Here is a 20,071-nt window from a genome sequence, read left to right as displayed (position 1 = left end):
GGAGGGTGGTTCTCGAGAGGACGGCCCCTCTGCACCGCTGCCTCTGAGGACCCTCCCTCCTCCGCCCTGGGGAGCCGCCTGTGCCACCATCGCTGCCACCACACTGCTCGGGACACCAGGAGACGGCGCCGCCTCAGCCCAGTTTACAGACAAGCAGGAGCACAGAGCAGGCAACTCAGTGTCTCAGGTCACAGAGCAAGGATCCCTGCCCGGCTTGGCCCCATCAGCCCTGTCCCCAGGTTTCCTTCTAGAAGTCCCCACGGCAGAAAGAGGACACTGAGGAAAGGAGCCGGCCAGAGAACGGATGGCCTGCTGGCACCTGGCGGGGCAGGGTGGGGACATATTTGTCCTTCAGCCAGGGCTGGCTGCACGGGACCCACTCCCAGTTCCGTCTGAGGACGATCCAGGGACCTGCTGGAGGGAGGTCTCTCCCTTTTAGCGGCTTTTTTTCAAAGCTGCTTGGGATGAGGGTCGGGGTGCAAACAAGACTCGGTGCTGCACTCGGTTCAAAGGAAGTGGTGGAGGAGAACAGAGAGGGTGCCGGAGAGATGGGGGAGCCCAGCAACCCGCCCACGCCTGGCGATGAGCTCAGCCCTCGGCCCGTACTCCATCTCCGCTGCGGCTGGGGAGGCAGCTCCGTGCCGAGGGGCCCCCGCAGCCGGCCCCGCACAGCCCGCGTGTGCCCAGTGAGGACGCGGCCGCCCAGGGAGCCCGGAGCTGCTGCTCGACGCCCTGCCCACGCCAGGCCCCGCTGGGCTTTGCCCCAGTGGTGTCATGCAGGACGCTGAGTCCAGTCAGCCCAGCAGTGGCGTCCACTTTCTCTGGGCCACTGGCCTTCCAGTGGACGGAGAAGCCGGGTCTGCATTCGGCTGGAGGGTGAAACCGGGCAGCTCGAGGCGCCATCCGCGCCTCCCTCCAGGGGCCTCCACCCAGCCCAGCGGCCCGCACGCCAGCCCAGCTCAGGAGCCTGGCTCTCACCCTGGGCCCATCACTCCTGGGAGGACGAGGGGTCAGACGGCCTCTGACTGCAGGGGACGGCGCAGAGCCGCAGCAGCGAAGCACCGACCTCCGGCCTGGCTGCCGTCCCAGGGTCTCAGTGCAGCTTTTGCCACGATGGTCTTGCTGTGTGGCCCGGGGAGACCACTGGCCCCTCTCTGAGCCTCACCTTCTTATCTCTAAAATGATGCATTGGACTGAACCGCAGGGACCACTGCCGGACTGGGGCCCCTCAGGCAGCCTCGCAGCAGAGGAGACATCAAGCTGGGCCTGTGGCATGAGGAGGTCTCCAGAGGGACGAAGGGGGACAGGCGTTCCAGGCTGCAGCCTCAGAGTGGGGTTTAAGTGGCCTCTCACCAGGGCTTGCTCTAATTGCATGAATATACGTGTGCCTGTTTAAAAGGAGAGAGATCACCAGAAGAACCAACGTCACCAGCAGGCGGCTACGCTGGGGTGCCGTGTCAGCACTTTTTATTGGTGGTGTTCTATGTGGGGGGCCTGGGGGATTGAGCCCAGGGGTGCTTAACCACTGAGCCACGTCCCAGCACTTTTTATTTCTATTTTTGAGACAGGGTCTCCCTAAGTTGCTTAGGGCCTCGCTCAGTTGCTGAGGCTGGTCTTGAACTTGCGATCCTCCTGCCTCAGCCTCCTGAGTCACTGGGACTTCGGGCTTTTTTAATGTGAGTAAGAAAATGTTTTTAGGAACACTGACATGTGAAATATCCCCACTCCAGGCAGATGGGAAAGAACAAAGGCCTGTCTTCTGGAAGCAGGGCTGGGAGCAGGCCCTAGAGAGATGGACAGGGCCTGGGGCGGGGCTGGCACGGTCACAAGGCAGGGGCCACTGGGCAGGCACAGGGAGCCTGGGCACCTCCTCCCGGGCCTCCCAGAGCCTGCAGGGGCTGCCGGGCAGAGGGGCTGCTGAGCCTCTGCGCAAGGAGGCCCTGCAGGAGGGTCTCCGTGTGTGTGGATGAGCGCGTGGGAAGCACCGAGCGCTGGCGAAGGTGGCCGTTGGCCGCCAGGCAGCTCAGGGGCCTCATAATGGCTTGACTGGTTCCTCTGCTGTCTGGCTGCGGGTATGGCATCTGGGGGAGAGGCTGGTGACACTAAGTCACGCGAGGTAGTGCCGGTTCTGTGGCGCTGCCTGTAACCATTCATCTACCGGCTGTTGACGAGGAGCGGGACAGGTGGCTGGGAAGGTGGCCTGAGCCATGGCATGGAGGGACTGTCCCCAGTCATCCTGGGGAGCGGCACAGGCCCCAGGTTCCCGGGGCCTCCGACCGTTCCTTGGCTCCTGAGGCCAGCAAATCCCCCAGCAGCCTTGCCCGCTGCCCTCTGTTGTCCAGGGGCAGTGGGTGGGAGGACGAGCCGGTCTCAGTGACACCATCACCTTGGACAGGGACACAGGCCTGGCGCCCCTTCCCTGCCCCGGGAATCTGCTCCCCACTTGGGGCGTGTGGGATCCCCAGTCTCCTAGTCAGCGTGATGGGCGGGGGCACCAGCCGTGGAGAGCTGATGTGCTGGCCTGCTCGAGACTGGACGCCGGGCGGGCGGAGCTCGGTGGCGGGCGCTGGGGTGACCTGCGCCAGGCCCCAGGCCCGGTCCCCGGCACTGCTGAAGGAAGCGACACCCTGCTCCACCTCTGGGAGCCCCGCAGCTGGCTCTCTCTGTTCCATCCCCTGCTCCTGGGTCCTGTACCCTGCGGTGGGACACAGGCTGATGTCCCGCTTGTCCCATGTCCCCTGGGCATCCCCCCCCCCCCCCACGCGCAGCAGCACGGCAGACTTCCAGCCTGCCCGTCCCGGATGAAGACATCCCTCCGCAAAGCACCTGAAACCAGGCAGCACGTGGGCCACGCCCCCGACGCCCCCCCTGCCACCCCGCAGCCCCGCCCCAAGCCCGGTGCCTGGCGTCCCGAGTTAAACCAGGTCCAGTATCCGATCCAGGGCAGGCCAAGCTGGCTGGCCGGCTGGGAGGGGACAATGCCCTTCTCTTTCCCAGCAGGCGGAGGCCCCTGTCCCCAGTGTGCCCAGCCAGACTGCAGGGCCGTGAGATCCAGCCGCTCCCTGCTCCCAGGTCCACGCTGTCTCGGGTTGGGGAGGGGCTGCCTCGGGAACTTGCAGGCAGGGGGAGGGGGTGAGGCGCTGGAGCGGACATTCGTGACGGTGGAGACGTGGCTCTGGCTGCTGAGGCCATGCCAGGGGGCTGGCCACAGGGTGGTGCTTTTCAGACTGAGGCTGGGTGCCTCACCGCCTGGGGTCCTTCTCCCCAACTCAGGGGGTTCAGGGTCTCGGGATTGGCCCTGTGCATCCTGTTGGAATACTGATGCTCTTGGAGATGTGGAAGACGGCACCTTATTTTAATATTAAGACAACCGTGGATATATTTTGAAGTAAAAAATACAAAACAGTTTTTTTTTGCAGGAATGTGTGAGACAAAGCATATTTAGAGGCAATTTGCTCTCCTGCTCTCTTCTCAGATTTCCAGAAATTTGGAGGGAAGGTGTTTCCCCCCATAGCCATTCCAGACACCAAGGAAGGAGAATGTGTGAGGTTCTCTGTCACCAGATAATGGCCCCGCCACTTCCATGCTGTGTGACATGGGGCCAGCCACTGAACCTCTCTGGTGCCCAAGGGAAATGGTAATGACACCTGCCAAGGCCAATGTCACAGGGTCCCACACTTGGTACAATCCTCTGCTACTGACATCTGGAAATTCTGAATCGTTTCCAGCAGGGGACTCGCCTTTTATGGCCCCTGCTCCCGTGAAGCTTGTCCTGCATCTTCCAGGAGGGTTTTAGCAAGGGCAAATCAGAAGAGGGCAAAGGAAGCCAGGCAGAGATACCGTCTCCTCGCTCGCTCCCCCCTCTTTCTTTATGTCCTCCCTTCCCCAAACATCCCGAGCCGTCACTGTGTAACAGACACTGTACTGGACACTGGGATTCCGCTCTGATCCAGATAGAAAAGCCCTGCCCTCTGACATTCGGGAGAAGGGAGAGAAGATAAATGACAGGAAGAAAGCATTGTTGGGGAGAGTGTGGACTCCAAGGGTCACGGTGCCTGGGAGAGGGACCAGGGAAGGAGTCAGGGAAGGTCTCAGTGAGGAAGTTGATCAGAGGGGAGGGATTGGAGCATCCCAGGCTGAAGGAGCAGCAGGTGCAAAGGCCCTGAGCTCCGTGCGAAGGTGCTCACAGGGTGCAGGCGGCTGGGGCCCGAGGAAGAGGAAGGAGAGGACAGTGGTCAGAGAGGAGCTCACGAGCCAGGCAGGAGGGGGTCACAGCTCAGATGGGAAGCCAGAGGACACAAAGGTCAGACCCAGGCATCGTCACAACTAGCTCTCAGGGTTCCACCTTGACCCTCAGTGACCCCGGCCCCCCCAGGCCCCGCCTCCTAAAGGGCCCAGCACCTCCCCAGTCCTCGCCAGGACCAAGCCTCCTTTGTCTGGGTGACAAAGCACATCAGACCAGGGCAGCCCGAGCCTCAGTGCTCGTGACGAAGACAGGGAGGGTGACGCAGGGCCGCACAGGCTGCTGAGCTGGGAGAGCCGCGTCTGCACCGCTCGCCGAGGGTTGTTTCTCTGGAACAGTGTCCCCGGCCAGGGCCTGTCCTGGTGAGCTGTCCCACGGCTGAAGGGCCCCTCCCAGGCCGGCTGCTCAGACCCAGCCACCCGACTCTCCACAGCGTCCTCAGGACCGTCCCTCCAGAAGCAGCCGACAGGGGTGGCCCCAGGGTGGGGACAGAGCGCCCTGGGGAGGAGGGGATTCTCCGAGCTTCAGCGATGGAGGCAGGAAAGTGCCACCCTGGGAGGAGAAGGTGACCTTGGTGCTGCCAGGGAACCGGCCAGCGGGGGCCCAGCAGGCTCCACGGCCTCCCGCCCCCAGGGCCTCCACTCCTGGCCTCATCCGTGAGCCCAGTCGCCCTCCAGGGCTCCGCACCAGCTGTCCAGCTCGGTCCACCTGTGCCCTTCAGCCCCACTGAGGCGCCCAGCGGGGAGGTGGCCGAGGACTCACACCAGGCCCCGGCCTGTGGCCTCCGCTTGGACTCGGTTGGGCCTCGAGTCCGCTTCGTTGGCACGTTGGCCTCGGGAAGCCAGCTGGGCCTTTCCTGCAGAACCGCTTCTCGGAGGGCATCTGCCACCGGAATGGCCGGCCCAGGAGAGGAGGCTGGAGAAAGGACCTCGGCCACGTCTGGAGTCACCCTCCAGACTGTCCCGTTAGCCTGAGTGGACCCGGCCTCCCGTGGACAGGGCCCAGCTCTGCATGGGCAGCCAGAGCTGCCCTTGGCCCTGAGTCACCTTATGGGGCCTCAGCCACGAAGTGGCCCAGGGTGGCACACGGTGCGGAGGGTGGGGGCCAGCCCAGGACAGCTCTGCGCCCAGCCTGCTGCCGCCCGCCCCCGCCCCACGGCGGCCCTGGACCCTGGGGTCCTCCTCCTCCTTAATCAGCGGGCGACAGGGGAAATGAAACACCTCCCAGGTTCTTCCTTCTCCCAGCAGGAGACAAGTGGCTTTGCCCAGTGGCGCACACACGCAGCGCCTCTAAATGAAAGGCGGTCACCTCCCCCTGGGGGTCACAGTCCCAGGAAAGGATCGAGGGATTTATAGGTATCGGCCTCCGCTTCAGGCCAGCTCGAAGAGACCGTGTTCCAGCCGAGGTCCCCTCGCCAGGAAATGGCCTGAGTGTGTGTGTGTGTGTGTGTGTGCGAGTGCGTGTGCGTGTGTGTGTGTGCGTGTGCGTGTGCGTGCGCGTGTGTGTGCGTGTGTGTGTGTGTGTGTGTGTGTGGAGAGGGGCGGGCGGAGGCTGAGGTGGAGAGAGGCAGGGGAGACCTGGGCCGAGAGGGTGGGTCCTGGCCCAGCCCTGGAGCTGGCTCGCTGGTCCTGAGCCCTGAACTTGAACCCAGATCCCTGGACCCAGGGGCGCTACCTTTTGTCCTTACATCCTCAGGAGCTGCAGAAAAGTACCCGTTTCTGACCGGGGCCTGGCTGAAGCCCCTGCGAGGCCCTCAGCCAGCACCCCGCCTGGGCCTCAAGGGGACCCTGGAAGTCACGGCCCCATTGCTCCCTGCGCTTGGCGCTGTGTGACCTCCCTGCCTGGCTCAGACGCACCCCACGAGATCCCGTGTCCACAGGCGGCCCCTTCTCTGAGAGTCTGGTTTCACCCGGGTCTCCTCGAGCCACGCAGGCCAGGGCAGGCGGGCTCACGTCTGTACACAGTGAGGTGGCCCGCCCAGTGTCCAGACCAACATCTCCATTTCTAAGAAGAGAAGACCCGAGTCCTTTCCTCCCAGAGAAGGAGCCAGCGGCTCCCAGACAGTCCTGCAGTGCTGGCCTTGGGGCCCGGAGACCCCCGTGCGGCAGGCCCAGGGTGGCCACATCCAAGGTGCTCCCTGGAGAATAAGGACAGCGGCTCCTGCCGCTCCGGGCTTCCACATTCTGGCCCCGTGGTCTCATTGCACATCCGCAGTGACCTGTGAGGCCACAGGGTGCACCGAAGGCCAAGGCCACAATGTGGCAGCAAGGCTGGAGAAGGCTCCCCTGCTCGGCTGGCTGCTCTGCTCACCATCTCCCCAGAGAAGCCCTGCCCACGGCTCCGCCCCGATTCCCACTGCCATGCTTTCTAGTGGGTTTTCTAATTCTGGAGAGATCTAGGCTTTGCCACACAAGCTCTGGGGTATCTCGGACACCATCTGAGCCTAGACGCTGGAATCAGTCTATTACCTGGGTTTAAAAGCTGACTTAATAGCTGTGTGACCCTGGGAAAGTTACTTTACCTCTCTGTGCCTTGGTTTCCTGATTAGTAAAACAGAGAAAGTAGTTGTACCAATTGCACAGGTTGCCACAAAAATTAAATGAGGTACTAGCTGCAAAGCATCTCTAACTGCCCAGCACCTAGGAAGTGCTCGGTGTTAACCACACTGCCGGCATCACCTCTGCTGCTTCGACCTCCCACCTAGGCATGCAGAGCCAAGGGCTGCTCGCTCCTCGCAGGGAGTCGGCCTCCTCTGGGCCCTTGGTCTGCCACACTGTCCCTGTCCTTTCTAATTGCTCTGGGCCTCAGCAGAGCAGGGACGAGCTTCCCACAGCCAGCCAGCTAGTGGAGGGACAGTCTTGGCAAGTCCTTTGTCATCCATCCTGGTCTCAGAGGGAGGCCAAGGCCTGCAGAGGTGGGCTGACCAAGACTGCCCAGAAAGATCTCGACTGCTCCAGCAGCGGACTCGGCCTCCCTGCCTGGGCCTCCCTGCCTGGGCCTCCCGCCATCAAAGCTGGCTCCCAGAGCTCTTGGCAAGGGACATGGCCTGGGACCGTCTCTTGTTGGGATCCCCAGAACACTTGGGTCAGGCCTGGGTCTCGGTGGTGAGCAGCTCTGATCTCCGCCGCCGTTCCTTCAGCCCCTCTGGTGGGAAAGTCTTCCTGTGAAGTTCAGACTCTTGTGCTCCCCTCTTGGGGTCCTAGCTAGGCCTCCGCGGGTCCCTGGAGGTGTGACCAGGGCTCCTGCCTGCTGTGGCCCCTCCTGATGACTCTGGGAGGGGGTGCCATCTTCACCCCCGTGTTGAAGGGGAGGCTGCTGGGGCTCAGAGAGGTGCTGAGACTTGGCGGACGCTGCACAGCCTGAATACAGGGCTGAACAGCTGTCTGGATCTTCGGTTCTGTTCCTTCCCATCCACGCAAAGGGGGAAAGGGATTCCTTCCATCCTCCAGCCCAGGTGGGTGGCCAACCAGGGAGCCACACGCTGCAGCCCGCAGGCAAGTCCTGCCCGCCTGTATTGGCCCAGAGTCCCCACTGGTTCCTGGTGCCCCGGGCTGCAGGCTCAGCTGAGGAGCTGGGACAGAACCATATCTGGTCCTTGACGGGGAAAGTCACCTGCGGTGAACGCTGTTCTCGATGAGGGTCTGGCGACCTCCTGTCCCCTTCCCGCCAGCCTCCCTCCTCCTCGGTCCTTCCTCCCTGCCCAGCGCCAGACGTGAGGTGAGCAAGTGGGGATTTCTGTCCCCAGCTTTGTCGGGGACAGTGACGACGATGGCTGGGGTCACGGGCTCAGCGTTGCTCATCAGAACATCTGAACCCCGAAGCTCCGTGAGCGCCGACGCGAGGCTCAGAAAGTTTCAGAGGCTGAAATCCGGGGTCCAGGGGTCTCAGCTGGTGAGCTCAGCAAACGTTCCCAGGTCCCAGGGGCTCGGAGGCTGAACCGCTTCCCGTCCTGAGCACCGCGGCTCCGAGATGCCCAGCTGCCCGACTGTGGGGCCGGAAGGAAGGCGGAGGCCTGTGGGGGCCGTGTGACGCGGGCATCCTGGGGGCCACGTCCCCGGGTGACGCAGGGCGACACGCCCCTTTGTCTGAGGCCCAGCCCTGTCCCTGACCCGTCCTGAGCTCCCTCCCGACCCCACCCCAGGCCCGGGGCCCCGCCCGCCCGCCACTCCTTTCCTCGAAGGCTTCTCTCAAGCCTCAGGCGCTTCTGTCACCATCCGCCAAGTCCCTGTGGCCAGTCCTCTCACAGGAAAGGGCCGTGGCTCCCTGGAGTCAGGCCAGGTGACTAGAATCGGTGCAGCTGCCCCAGGGGTCTCTGTGTCCAGTATTCATTGCCCAGCACGTGGACGCAGTCAGGGGACCCCGCGGGCTGAGGCCTGGGCCCCAGCCTGGTGTCTGCTGGGGTTTGGTGACAGTCCCTGGCCCTGGGGCCTGGGGCGCCTGCCATGGAGCTGGAGCAGGTGAGAAGAGGGGCCTCTCCGGTGGCACGGGCGGGACTGGGGCCGCCACACACCGGAGCCTCTGGGCGGGCACTGCAGGGGGCCTGTCCCTGAGCCTGGGCCTCGGCACCCAGGCCGCTCGCAGCCAGCCCATGAAGTCCCCCCGTGACCAAAGACTGGCCCAGAGCACCTGGCAGAGAAGAGCCGAGGGCGCGGCCTTGGTGAGACCTTGACGGCAGCCTGGGGGGTGAAGGGACGTGAAGTCGGCAGTGAAACGGAAGCCACAGCGCCTGGCGACGCGAGCCCCCACCGCGGCTGTGCCGCGCAGGCAGGCGGCTCAGCATCTCTGGGCCCTGCTCCCCATAAGATGCAGTCACATCTGTTTTCCCGGGTGGATCGAGCAAGACCATAAAGATGAAGGGCCTGGGGAGCTACGAAGCAGACACGGTGCAGAGCTGAGCTAGATTCAAGTGGAGCAGGAGAGAATGGGGTGAGATGCCAGGAAGAACTTCCCCACTGCAGGAGGAGACCTGGGAGCGAGGTTAGGGGTTTCCCTCCTGCAGACTCTTGAGAACACGACCAGGCGCCGGGCACAGTGGTGCACGCATGCAACCCCAGCGACCTGGAGGACGGAGGTGGGAGGCCGGCCACCTCCAGCACAGCCTCGGTAGCGGAGCAGGACCCTGTGTCAAGGTGCCGGACTCTAAAGGCAGAGCGGGGCACGTGGCTGGGGGTGGATCAAGCCCGGCTCCGCACCCAGTTCTGAAGAAAACGTGTGGGCTGCTTATTAAGCCTGGGTGTGGGTGGAGGCTTGGCCGCAGGACGCTGGCCTCTCTCGTTACACTTGGGTCACTCAGGCGGGAAGTATCTGCACACGTGTGCGTCCGTGTGCCTGTCCCGCACCAGGTCTGCAGGGCCGCTGGTGGGTGTGGCGTGTGCGGTGCCCGTGCCTGGGAGCCTGTCCACAGGCGTGTCTGTCTGCTGAGGCTGAAGCAGCCACCCCACCACCGCCGCCTCAGCCCTGAGACCTGGCTCTCACCCCTCAGCCTCAGTTTCCATATCTGTATAATGGAGGCGCTGGTGCCCCCGACACTGAAGGGTCACCTGTGAAGCCCTGGGCACCGGGCCTGGTCTGCAGGCAGTGCTGGCCCGGAGTGACCAGGACGATGGTCAGCCCGGCTCCCCGTCTCTGGCTGCTGTACTGACGGGTGGAGCGGAGAGCACTGGCTCTGGAGCCCAGCCTTGGGTCCCAGCCTGTCCCCTGAGCGCTCTGATGCCCGTGACTCTGCAGTGAGCTGGGACTAACAACGCGCCCTCGTGGGGATGATGTGAGAACCGGCAGGGTCCGGAGCCGCCCATGTGGAGACCACAAAGCCAGTCGCCTGGTCCGCCTGGGAAAGTGAGAGCCTGGGACCGCCCTCCACCGGCCCAGTGGGTCCCCAGGCCGCCCGCCTGAGCCTATGGGACAGCAGGGGGAGCCCGTTGGCCAGGCGACCCTCTGCGGTGAGGCGCGCCCTTCCCGCGGTTCCCAGGCCCCCTTAACACCCGTGAATCCATTAAATATTTAAATCGGCCTGTGCGGTGGCCCGGTTGCCCCGGCAACGCCCTGTGTATTTTGGGATGGATTACCAAGCTTTCAAAGGGTCTCTGTAGAGCCTCAGGCTCTGGGGGGGATAAAGCGGGAAGGGAGGGGCGGGGGAGAAAGAGCCAGAAGACCGGAGGTCGGCGAGAGGGCAGGACTCAACCGCCCGCGCCCGGCCTCCCTCCCGGCCTCCCTCCCGCAGCCTCTCCCCACCGGCTCTGCCCTGTGTCAGGCGGCCATCGCGGCACCTGGCGGGAGCGGGCGCGGGGGCAGAACCTGGCTTTCGCGCACCTCCAGGGGCCGCTTCCTCCCTTCCCCCAGCCTCGGTGTACCTCTGGGTCACTCGGGGTGATGGGCCAGGGTCACATGACGCCGGGCAAGTTCTTAGCACGGCCCTGCGCAGGCGGGGCAGGCGCGGTTATTACATTGGTGACTTACTGCACCTGCCCGAGGGGGCTCGTCTGGAAGCCCCTCCGTGCCGGGACGGGACTCAGAGGCGGGGCTCATTTTGAGCCACCCAGGGTGTGGCAGGCCAGGCCTGGGCCAGGAGCCTGGTTCATGCCGTCCAGCCCTGATGGGCCCCTCTGCACACCAGCCCTGGCCGCGGGGCGTGGTGGCCTCTAGTTACTCTGGCCAGCCCCCTCGGGGACTCAGGCTGAGGGCCGCCTGCTTCTCCCATACGTGGTCCAGGGCGCTTCCCTGGGATGGGGGCGCCAGGGGCTGAAGCCACCTCTGGTCGCGGCGGGGACCCTGCCCCTGGAGGTGATTTCAGGGCTGGGGCGGGCAGCTGTAGAGGTCCAGAGCCCCCAGTGCTGGCCGGGACACGTCGCGGTCCTCTTCCTGCGCAGCCGCCCACGCACGCCTGCGGGGAAGCGGGGCGTTCAGCCTCCATCCCAGCCCAGGCCTCAGGGGCTCTCCGGAGGCTGGGAAGGCGGAGGATTAAAACCCTACTTCAGACACCCGTCACCGCTGGCTGGCCCCAGCGGGTCCCCGAGGCCAGTGGCGCGCATTCATCACCCCTCGGGGCTGCCTTGGAGGGAAGGGGACGGTTAGCACGGGAAGGGCCGCTGTGACAAGAAACGTCCACACCACCGGCGAGGCCGCAGGGCCGGCTCCGGCTCTGGCTCTGGGAGTGAGTGGCAGAGCAGGGGGCCAATGGCTGCTTACGGGGAAGCCCCGGATGGGGGGAGGCGTGGTTTGGTCTGCCTGGAGCCCCGCCTTCCAGGTAAACTTCAGGGGCTTCTCTGGACCTGCCGTGTAGCCCCCTGGGATGTGCACAAGGGAAACACGTGGTCCCCGCCCCGAACCCCAGAACTCAGATCTCAGGGCTGGTCTAAAGGAATGAGGGTTAACCAGCTCCGCAGGGGGTTGTCGACCCCCACATGGCTCTCTGTCCCCTCCACCCACCTGGCTGGGCTGCCCCTCCAGGGAGCCGCCCACAGGGAGTTTCTTCTGACCCCTGATTCTTTAACTGATATTTGGGGTTCTGTGCGCGCCCCTTTCCCTCTCCTGCGTCTCCCGGGTCAAGCATCCTGCTGCACTGCCCCTCTGCTGGCAGCTGGGACTGGACAAGGGGTGACTGATGTCTGGGTAGGGATGGAAAGTGCTGGCAGGTTGGACTGTGAGCCACAGAGGGGTGGGGACATTACTGGGGGCTGGGTGGTGGTCCCATCTCACATGGATCACTTACAACTGAAGGGATCTCTGAACCTGGGGCAACATTGTATCTTCCCTGTCACTAACACTGAACTGAAAGTCCGCATCAGGAACACAAGGGACAGACCATGTGCTGTCAGCAGGAGCTGATCTCAGCAGATGCTTTAAGGTACCCCAAATCACTGCAGAATTCTCGGTATGATGATCGGAATCCGATCGGCCCCCAGAGCTTGAATTCCGTGTTGATAAAGAAGCATTATCGCCATGGAACGCTGTGACGAATTTGTTTTTTAAAAATGTTTTCATAACTGAATTTCCATGGAGTTGGTTTCTCTTTGAGTCCTGTGAATTTGACTGTATGCAATGAGAAGGAGTCCGGGGGCCTCCCCACACTGAGAGACTACTGCCAACGGGCTTGGGTCAGGCCAGTTGCTCCTGTGGCCTGGCTGAGGTCCCCGAGGCAGGGCGCCCGCCGTCTCTCAGCCTGGTTCAGTTTCGGTGGGAGCAGACCCACCTCCCAGGGTTCTTGTGCCTTAGCTCAGGGCCTCGTGTGCCGTAAGAGCTGACTAAACACGGGCTCTGGTGGACAGAAGCTTCACAGAACCTTCCAGAAGGCAACCCAGAGCGAGGGAAGCAGGACTCCATCCAGGTGAAGCAGCAGGTGTGGCTGTGAGGACACGGCCACCCCTGGGAGCAGCCAGGACAGGGCCATCGTGAGAGCAGCCCCAGATCGGCTGGAGGTGATCCCCAGACCCAGGCTCCATGCACCGCCTTCCCGGCTGCCCCGGGTGCTCGCTCGGTGGGGACTGAGGGAGGAAGGAACCTGGCCACAGGCAGCATTTCTGAAAGAACCACAGCGCCGGAGGGAGCTGGTTCTCTGGCCATCCAGGGAGGCCATGAGGGCCTCTGAAGCCCACAGGCAGCCAGGCCGCCCGCCTGCGCCTGCCCTCAGCCCCTTCCCTGGGGCCGGGGACTGCGGCTGGTCTGCTCCCCTGCAGCTGAGTGGCCTTCTTCCCCACTTGCACCTGTCTGCCAGATCACTGGGCTGGACGCCTGTTCTGCAGGACAGCACGTGGGCACAGGACCGGCTGCTGGCACTCAGGCCCTGAGCTCACTCCCTGGACGCTCCAGCTGTAGTAGCCAGCTGTGGGGCACCAAGTCCTGTCTTTACAGAGTGACCTCCACTGCTCTAGGCTCCCCCACAAGTGCAAGCCACCTTCAATATCCTTGTCACCAGGTCCCCCTGAAGGGAGGTGGGCCTCAATTCAGGCAGTGAGGGTTCTTTTTTTTTTTTTTTTTTTTTTGTACCGGGGTTGAACCCAGGGGCACTTAACCACTGAGCCACATCCCAGCCCTTTTTATATCTTATTTAGAGACAGCGTCTTGCTGGTTGCTTAAGGCCTTGCTAAATTGCAGAGGCTGTCTTTGGACTTATGATCCTCCTGCCTCAGCCTCCCAAGCTGCTGGCATTACAGGTGTGCCCACTGCACCCGGCTGGGAGGGTCCTTGACGTCACCTCCTATAGGAATCCGAGGAAAGGCCAAGTGAGGCACGGACTGGACGTACTGAGACAGGACGCGGGGCTCTGGGAGGGCGGCCCTGGAGAGGCTGCGCCACCACCCTCAGCCAGCGCACGCCAGCGCAGTATTGCGATAGTGCAGGGCCAGAAGCTAAGGGAGTTCAGTCCTGGTGTTGTAGCTGGGCAAGCTGAGCGTTAGGGGACGGGGAGGGGGTCACCGACTGACCACTCCCAGAGTGGGGGTCATTTTCCTCCGTTCTGGATGCGCTCCGTCTTGTGAGCACAGGACGGTCGCTGTGCCGGTGGTGGGGGTCAGACACTGACCTGATAGAGCTGCTTGTGATCAAGGGGTGTAACGGTGACTTCCACTCCCGGGTTTTGACTGTGGCCACTGTCATCTGCCCTTTCCTGTCTACAGTCCTCCTGCCACCTCCACATGACCGGGTGGAGGGGTAAACGTCTCTGCAAGCAGGTCCAGAGCCCTGGTCCCCGGAGACAGTGCAGGCCTGGTGTCCAAGGCAGGCCATGGGCCCCGGAGTCACTGTGGGACCAGCAGCTTCTGCAGCTGAAGTCCAGACCCGGTCCATGGGCAATGGAGGCACAGACTGGGGTGGTCACCTAGGGGCTAGCAGGCTCGAAGCCCGTGGACCATGCCTCTGAAGGACAGCAGGGTCCTGGAGGAGCAAGAAACCCTGATTTGTCCCAGTTGTCCCTCCAACCTATTGTGACTTTGAGCCCATGAGCCTCCGTTTCCTCATCTGTAAAACAGAAGTGTCCACGTCACAGGGTGGGTAGATTCAGGGAGGTACTGTGTCGAGAGCTTTCTGAAGTCGACATAGGCCAAGGTTTCGGTCTTAGGGAGGCTCTGGATTGGTGGGAAAGTAGGCTGGCTCTCAGGAGGTGGTGGTTCCAGTCATGCTGTGTGGCTTTGGACGGGACCCTGTCCCTCCCTGGGCCTCTGCCCTCCACGTGTGTGATGAGCAGATAGCACTCACAGAAGGCAGGTCCTGTTTGAAGATTCTGATGGGAATCTCTGAGCGCCCAGCCTGGCTGGAGAAGGGGCCCCCAGATGCCAAAGACGCCTGTGCCCCGTGTCACTCACAGTTGAGTGAGTGCGGGGGCCCAGGGAGACTGTCATTTAGGATCTAATTGCATCCACAGCAGGCTTTGCTCCTGGTACCATGAACCCTCAGGGCACCCGCCCCTCAGGAGCCTAATTAGGTTTAGTCCCATTCATCTGTGTCCATGTCCCTGTCCTGCCGTTGCCAGGACTGGGGACCAACTGCTTGTTTAGGAGACCATCTGTCTTGGGATGAGACCCAGCAGGCACAACCAGTGGGCAATTAAGTCCCCCAGCCTCGAAGCCTGACGTCAGGGGTCGGTGTCCTTCCTACAGGCCGGGTGCTGAGGAGGAGGCGGCGCGGGTCTCCGGGTCCAGCCAAGCTGGCGGTACGTTGGCCCCGCCGCTTTCCAGCTCTGGGACCTTCCTAGCCCCCTGGAGCTTTAGTCTCTCCACCCGGGAAAGGGAATGATAATGTGAACTGCAGAGCTTTCCGGAGGATCAAGTGAGATCATGGCATGTCAACACCCTCACCACCATCCGGGCTCCATAATCGCGCTCCCGGCTGGTGGGAGCAGAGCCGCCGGGCGGGGCCGCAGGAGGCGCGTGCCGCCCGCCCAGCCCCCAGCGCCCTCTCCTGGCCGGGGCGCACTCCAGCGTGTCTGGCTCTGGGTTTCGTCCCGCAGTCCCGCAGTCCCCCTGGCCCCTGCCCACCTGCCATTTCCCTTTCTCTCCAGAGAGCTGCCCCGGGGTGCGGGCAGTGAGAGCAAGAGGATGATTTATGAACGGAGCTGCTCTTCTTCGTCAGAGAGCCCCTCCCACCCGCTCGTGCAGATGGGCTGAGCGGCCATCTGGGGCACTGGGAGCGGCGAGATTAATAAAGTTGTCTGTCCCGGGCGGGAGCCTGCCGAGGAGAACCCCGAGGCGCTGCGTGACCTCGGCCCCAACGCTGCCCCTCTCTGGGCCTCGGGGCTCCCATCTGTCAAGGGATGGCAGGACCGGGTCACCCCCCAGGGCCCTCCAGCTGGCTCTGGGGAGGATGCTAGCTGCTTCCTGTGCTCTGTGCTTGGCTGCCGGGTTCAGGACTGAGCCATGCTGGGCTGGGACTGGGGACTGAGGCGTGGCGCTGTCTCTTTCTGCTGCTGTGCCCCACAGGACTCCATCTTGTCAGCTGCTGTGGTTTGGGGCTCAGCAGACATACAACTGAATCATGGCCACGTCTCGCTGAGCAGGTGAATCATCTCAGGCCAGTGGTTGCCTTCTCTGGGCCTCAATTTCCTCATCTGTAAAATGGGATGGCGACGGTACCCATCCCCTCTTAAGTAGGGAGTAAATAAAAAGATGCAGAAGAAAGGCAGGACAGAGTCTGGCACCTGGTGGGCCCTCGATTCTATGAGTTATTATTCGTAACTCGGTCATCACAAAACTGTGACAATCTGAATCTGGAGCCCTTTGGGGAGATGTTCACACCCTTCCTGACCAAGGCTGAAGTCTGTGGTTCTCCTGGTGCCCACGGGTGACGTAGAAGGGGCCTGCACTTTTCCCAGTCCACGGTGCTGGTGGTGAGAGGTCCCCGCGGGAATGGCGTCTCCCCATATCCGCGACACCGCCAACCCTTTCCACCACCTTTGCCTCTGAAGTCGATCGCTGGCGTTCGGAGGAGCCCTTGCCTCTCAGGGAGGCGGAGACTTGCCCAGGGTCTCAAGGGAGCTGGCAGGGCAGGGCTGCCCGGGTTCCACAGAAGCCACGGGGCTGAGTGTAGCAGGTGTCCCCGCGCTGTCCTCTTCCAGGACGGAGAGGAGCCAGGAACCAAGGGATGTTCAGGCCAGCAGGGACTCCAAAGGGGCTGATGGAGGAGGCAGCGTGGGTCTCGGGGTCCAGCCAGGCTGGCGCAGGTCTCAGCACCCCCGCTGTCCAGCTCTGGGACCCTCCCAGCCCTGGAGCCTTAGGCTCCCCATCCGGAAAGGGACACCTGGACTCTTCAGTGCTTTCTGAGGGGACAGCTCTCATGCCAGGGGACAGCTGCTGAGCCAGGAGCTGCCCCCGGAAGAGAAGGCTGGCAAGTGCCGGCCATGCCCACGGGGTCCAGCACCTCCTCCATGTCACCGGGTGGTCCTTCTGTGTCGCCCAAGCCACATGGTCCAGAGGGAGATGAGCCACGTCGCGCTCAGAATGGCAGCCCGGGATGCTGGCAGGGCGTGGTGTGCCTCTGGAGCCCGGGGCTCACGCCTCACCAACCCCCACGGTAATCGGTTATTTCCTCTTCCAGGACCAGTTGGGTGGATAAGAGAAACACACGCCAGCCCCTCTGACCAGGAGCATCTGTCCTGCTGACGCCCGAAGAACGGCCCAGGTGACAAATCAGCGGTCGCCGCTCCCTTCTTGTGCATCTGTGCCCTGTCGCCTGCCCGCCCTTCTCCTCGCCCCGTTCCGTCAGTCTGTCTCCCTGTGCCCCCTCCCTCCGCCTCTCTCTCGTTACTTTGTCGGATGCCGTGAGTCCTGGTCCGTGGTTTCCTGCCCCTGCCTCCTCTTCCCACCACACGCACGCACCATTCATCCCTCCTGCACTCGCTCAGTCCTCCAGCTGCATTAGCTGAGGGTCTACTACGTGCCTGAACCGCCGTAGGCACCGGGAGTAAGACAGGGACCAAAGGAGGCCGCCCACGTGCCCCAGGTAAACAGCACCTGGAGGAGGTGCATGTGCACCGGGCAGCAGCTGCGCCCCGGACTCGGCTCCGCCGCCAGCTGGCTTTCCGCCTCGGTCAAGCCCTTGCGGCTCAGCCCGTCTTCTCTTCCCAGAATGAGGCTGTTGGGCCAGATCCTTGCTTCCCGATCTTCCCCTGACCGCGAGCTCTCTCATTGGCGTGCTGGTGACATGAGTCGTCTGGGGCAGGATTCTCAGCAGGCACTGACCCTTAGTGAGGCGTGAGGTCCCCGAAGTCCAGAGCACCTGGTGTGGTGTGCACGCAGCAGCGGGGTGCGTCTGGAGGTCCTGCCGTGTTAGGGAGCAGGCGTCTCTAAGCGGAGCCGGCCCGCACCGGCCTCGGGCCTCTGCCTGGCCATATGTGACGATGGCCAAAAGACTGTTTCCCTGGGCTGTGGGACATAATGTGGCACAGGAGCTGTAGGGAGGTCTGTGCTTTGGAAGGCGACAACTGACAGGGACAAGGGAATTAATTGGCTTCCATTGTAAACGGCGACGGAGAGTCACAGCTTCCGATTCAGGCAGAGCTGGATTAGAATGCTGGCTGTAGGCCCGCGCTGTGTGACCTGAGCCAGGTGGATCCACCTCCCTGGCCTCGATTCCCTCAGCCGAAGAATGGAGGGCACCGACTTTGCTGGAGAGTGCGCATGACCCTGGGCACACAGTAGGAGCCGGCGGCGTGCCCGCGGTGGGCAGTTAATGTTATCAGCCGCCATGCGCTAATTGCTGTGCTCAGTACTTTCCATGAATTATGAGGAAGGTTTGATTTTAATCCTAATTTACAGAGAAGGAAACTTATTCCTTACAGTTAGGGGCTTGCCCAGGGGCTCAGCCTGGCAGAGCCTGGACGAAGTCCTCTGCCAGGCACCGAGGCCCTCTCCCCGCGCCCAGCCTGCCCGAGGCTGGCACCGGGCCTCCCCATCCTCCTCGGCCTCCCCATCCTCCCCGGCCTCCCCATCCTCCTCGGCCTCCCCATCCTCCTCGGCCTCCCCATCCTCCTCGGCCTCTTCCTCCTCTCCTTTGTTTCTCCTCTGACTCTCCCTGGAGGGCGCAGAGGCTCTTCCCTGGAGATGGTCGCCTGTCATTCATTGCCTTTGGGAACTCGCCCTCGGCACACCTGGCCCCTGGTGGTAACCCTCAGCGACGTGGTCGCAGTCAACATTAGGTGGCCTGTTAGGAGCTGCTGTGTTGATTACAGCCCTCAGCTGCTAAGCAGTCAGAGCTGCCGAAGTTGGGTCCCTCCCTAGTGTCGAGGTTCGCCTCACGAGGCAGAGAGGGACCCCGGGGCCTGGCCTCCAGAACTTGCTTCTCAGCCTCGCCCTTCCACACAGCCTTCTGGCCTCCTGAGGCCCTTTTGTCCAAATCAGAGTGTGATAGAAGAAACAGATTCATTACAAATTCCTGGTCTGTCATTTTAAGTACACTCTGAGACCAGAGAGGGAAAGTGCTTTGCCCAAGGTCACACAGCCGTGACTTATGGAGCATGAGCCTGGGACTCCAGACTCCCAGTCCAGTGTGCCTGGGCCCTGCTCTCTGAGGCTGTCCAGGTGGAGCACAAGGTCTGAGGCGGCTGCAGGACACCTCTGTGATGCTGGGCAGGTCCCTTGGCCTCCCTGAGCCTTGGTGTCCTCCCTGTGACCAGGCACAGAGCCTCCTGCCTGTGTGGTTGCTGAAAGGCTAGAAACAGTCACCTCCGTGGGGCTGGCCTCCAAGCAGGGTCCAGCCCGTCCCAGCCCCCGACCACCACCCCAGGGGACAGGCTCTGGAACTGGGGAGGGGACAGATCCTCCTGGAGGCTCCAGTCGGCGCAGCTCTGGGCCCTGCAGCCTCGAGGTCTGGAGAGGGGCGGGCAGGTGGGGCATCAGGAGTGACCGTGGGGTCCTCCTGGCCGGGGAGGGGGCGCGACAGAGAGAGGGCCCAGGAGGCCTCTCGGATCGCGGCTGCCGCCTGGCTCCCAAGCCCAGCGGGCTGGCTGCTGGGCGGCCGTTCACGCGCCTGTGCCCGGCGAGACAGCGCCACCCGGCCCCTGCCCGCTGCGTCCCAGGAGGGTACAGCCCCGTCCCCTCCCGGGATTCGTGGGCGGAACGGGCTGAGGACCTGGTGGCACACGCTGTGGGCAGCAGGCCTGGCAAGTCCTCAGCTTGGCGAGGGTGGGCGCCAGGGACGGTCCCTGGGAGGCGGCTGGGTGGGTGGACGCCGGAGGCAGCTGATGGACGGAGGCCAGGAGGTCAGGCGGGCAGGATCTGGGCCAGGAGCAGGGCTGGGACCCCAGCGGCTGCCTGCACCTCCTGTCCCTGCAGCGGGGTCTGAGGAATGGCCTCGGTCAGGCCTGTGCCCAGAGGGCGCGTGGCATGGGGCCTGGCCCGCGACCTTAGGAGCACCCAGGGCTCGATCCTGCATTTTCCACCTGACCACGTGGAGCCTACAGCTATGCTGAACAAATGAAACGAGGCAGCTGCGTGGAGCCCCCGCCATGTCACACTGACATTCCGCTCCGCACGCGGCTGCGAGTTGCAGTCAATCTTCACAGGAAGGTGCTGCTCATAGTCACCACTTTAAAGTTGGAGAGAGCAAGGCTCAGAGAGGTGGAGTCATCTGTCCAAGGTCACATAGCACACGCATGGTAGCAGAGAGCTTACACCCAGGTGGCTGGCTCCTACATCTCACCCCTAACTCCAGGCCCCAGGGAAGCGCTGTTCCTGGAGAATTATCCCTGCCTCCTTCTTCCTCCACGGCCCTGGTGGGGAGGAGCCGGGACCCTCCCTGGCGGACCGGGACTGAGGCGGCCTTGCTCGTAGGTGGAGCGCCATGGAGGGCGACTGTCTGAGCTGCATGAAGTACCTCATGTTCGTTTTCAACTTCTTCATATTC

General features: G+C 63.1%; 1 protein-coding gene across 1 annotated transcript in view; it reads left to right on the top strand.

The window, feature by feature from the left end:
- Tspan18 (tetraspanin 18) overlaps nucleotides 1–20,071 on the top strand; it is a 146,636-nt gene that overhangs the window by 108,713 nt on the left and 17,852 nt on the right. Inside the window, exons 4-5 of the mRNA XM_047516770.1 lie at nucleotides 16,766–16,849; nucleotides 19,999–20,071. Coding sequence (XP_047372726.1) covers nucleotides 20,009–20,071 — 63 coding nt within the window. The 5' untranslated portion in view covers nucleotides 16,766–16,849; nucleotides 19,999–20,008. The remainder of the gene's footprint in view (nucleotides 1–16,765; nucleotides 16,850–19,998) is intronic.

The sequence above is a fragment of the Sciurus carolinensis genome, chromosome 11, assembly GCF_902686445.1.
Source record: "Sciurus carolinensis chromosome 11, mSciCar1.2, whole genome shotgun sequence".
NCBI classification, from domain to species: Eukaryota; Metazoa; Chordata; class Mammalia; order Rodentia; family Sciuridae; genus Sciurus; species Sciurus carolinensis.
The sequence above is the reverse complement of the archived record's forward strand: the minus strand, read 5'-3'. Positions and strand labels throughout refer to the sequence as shown.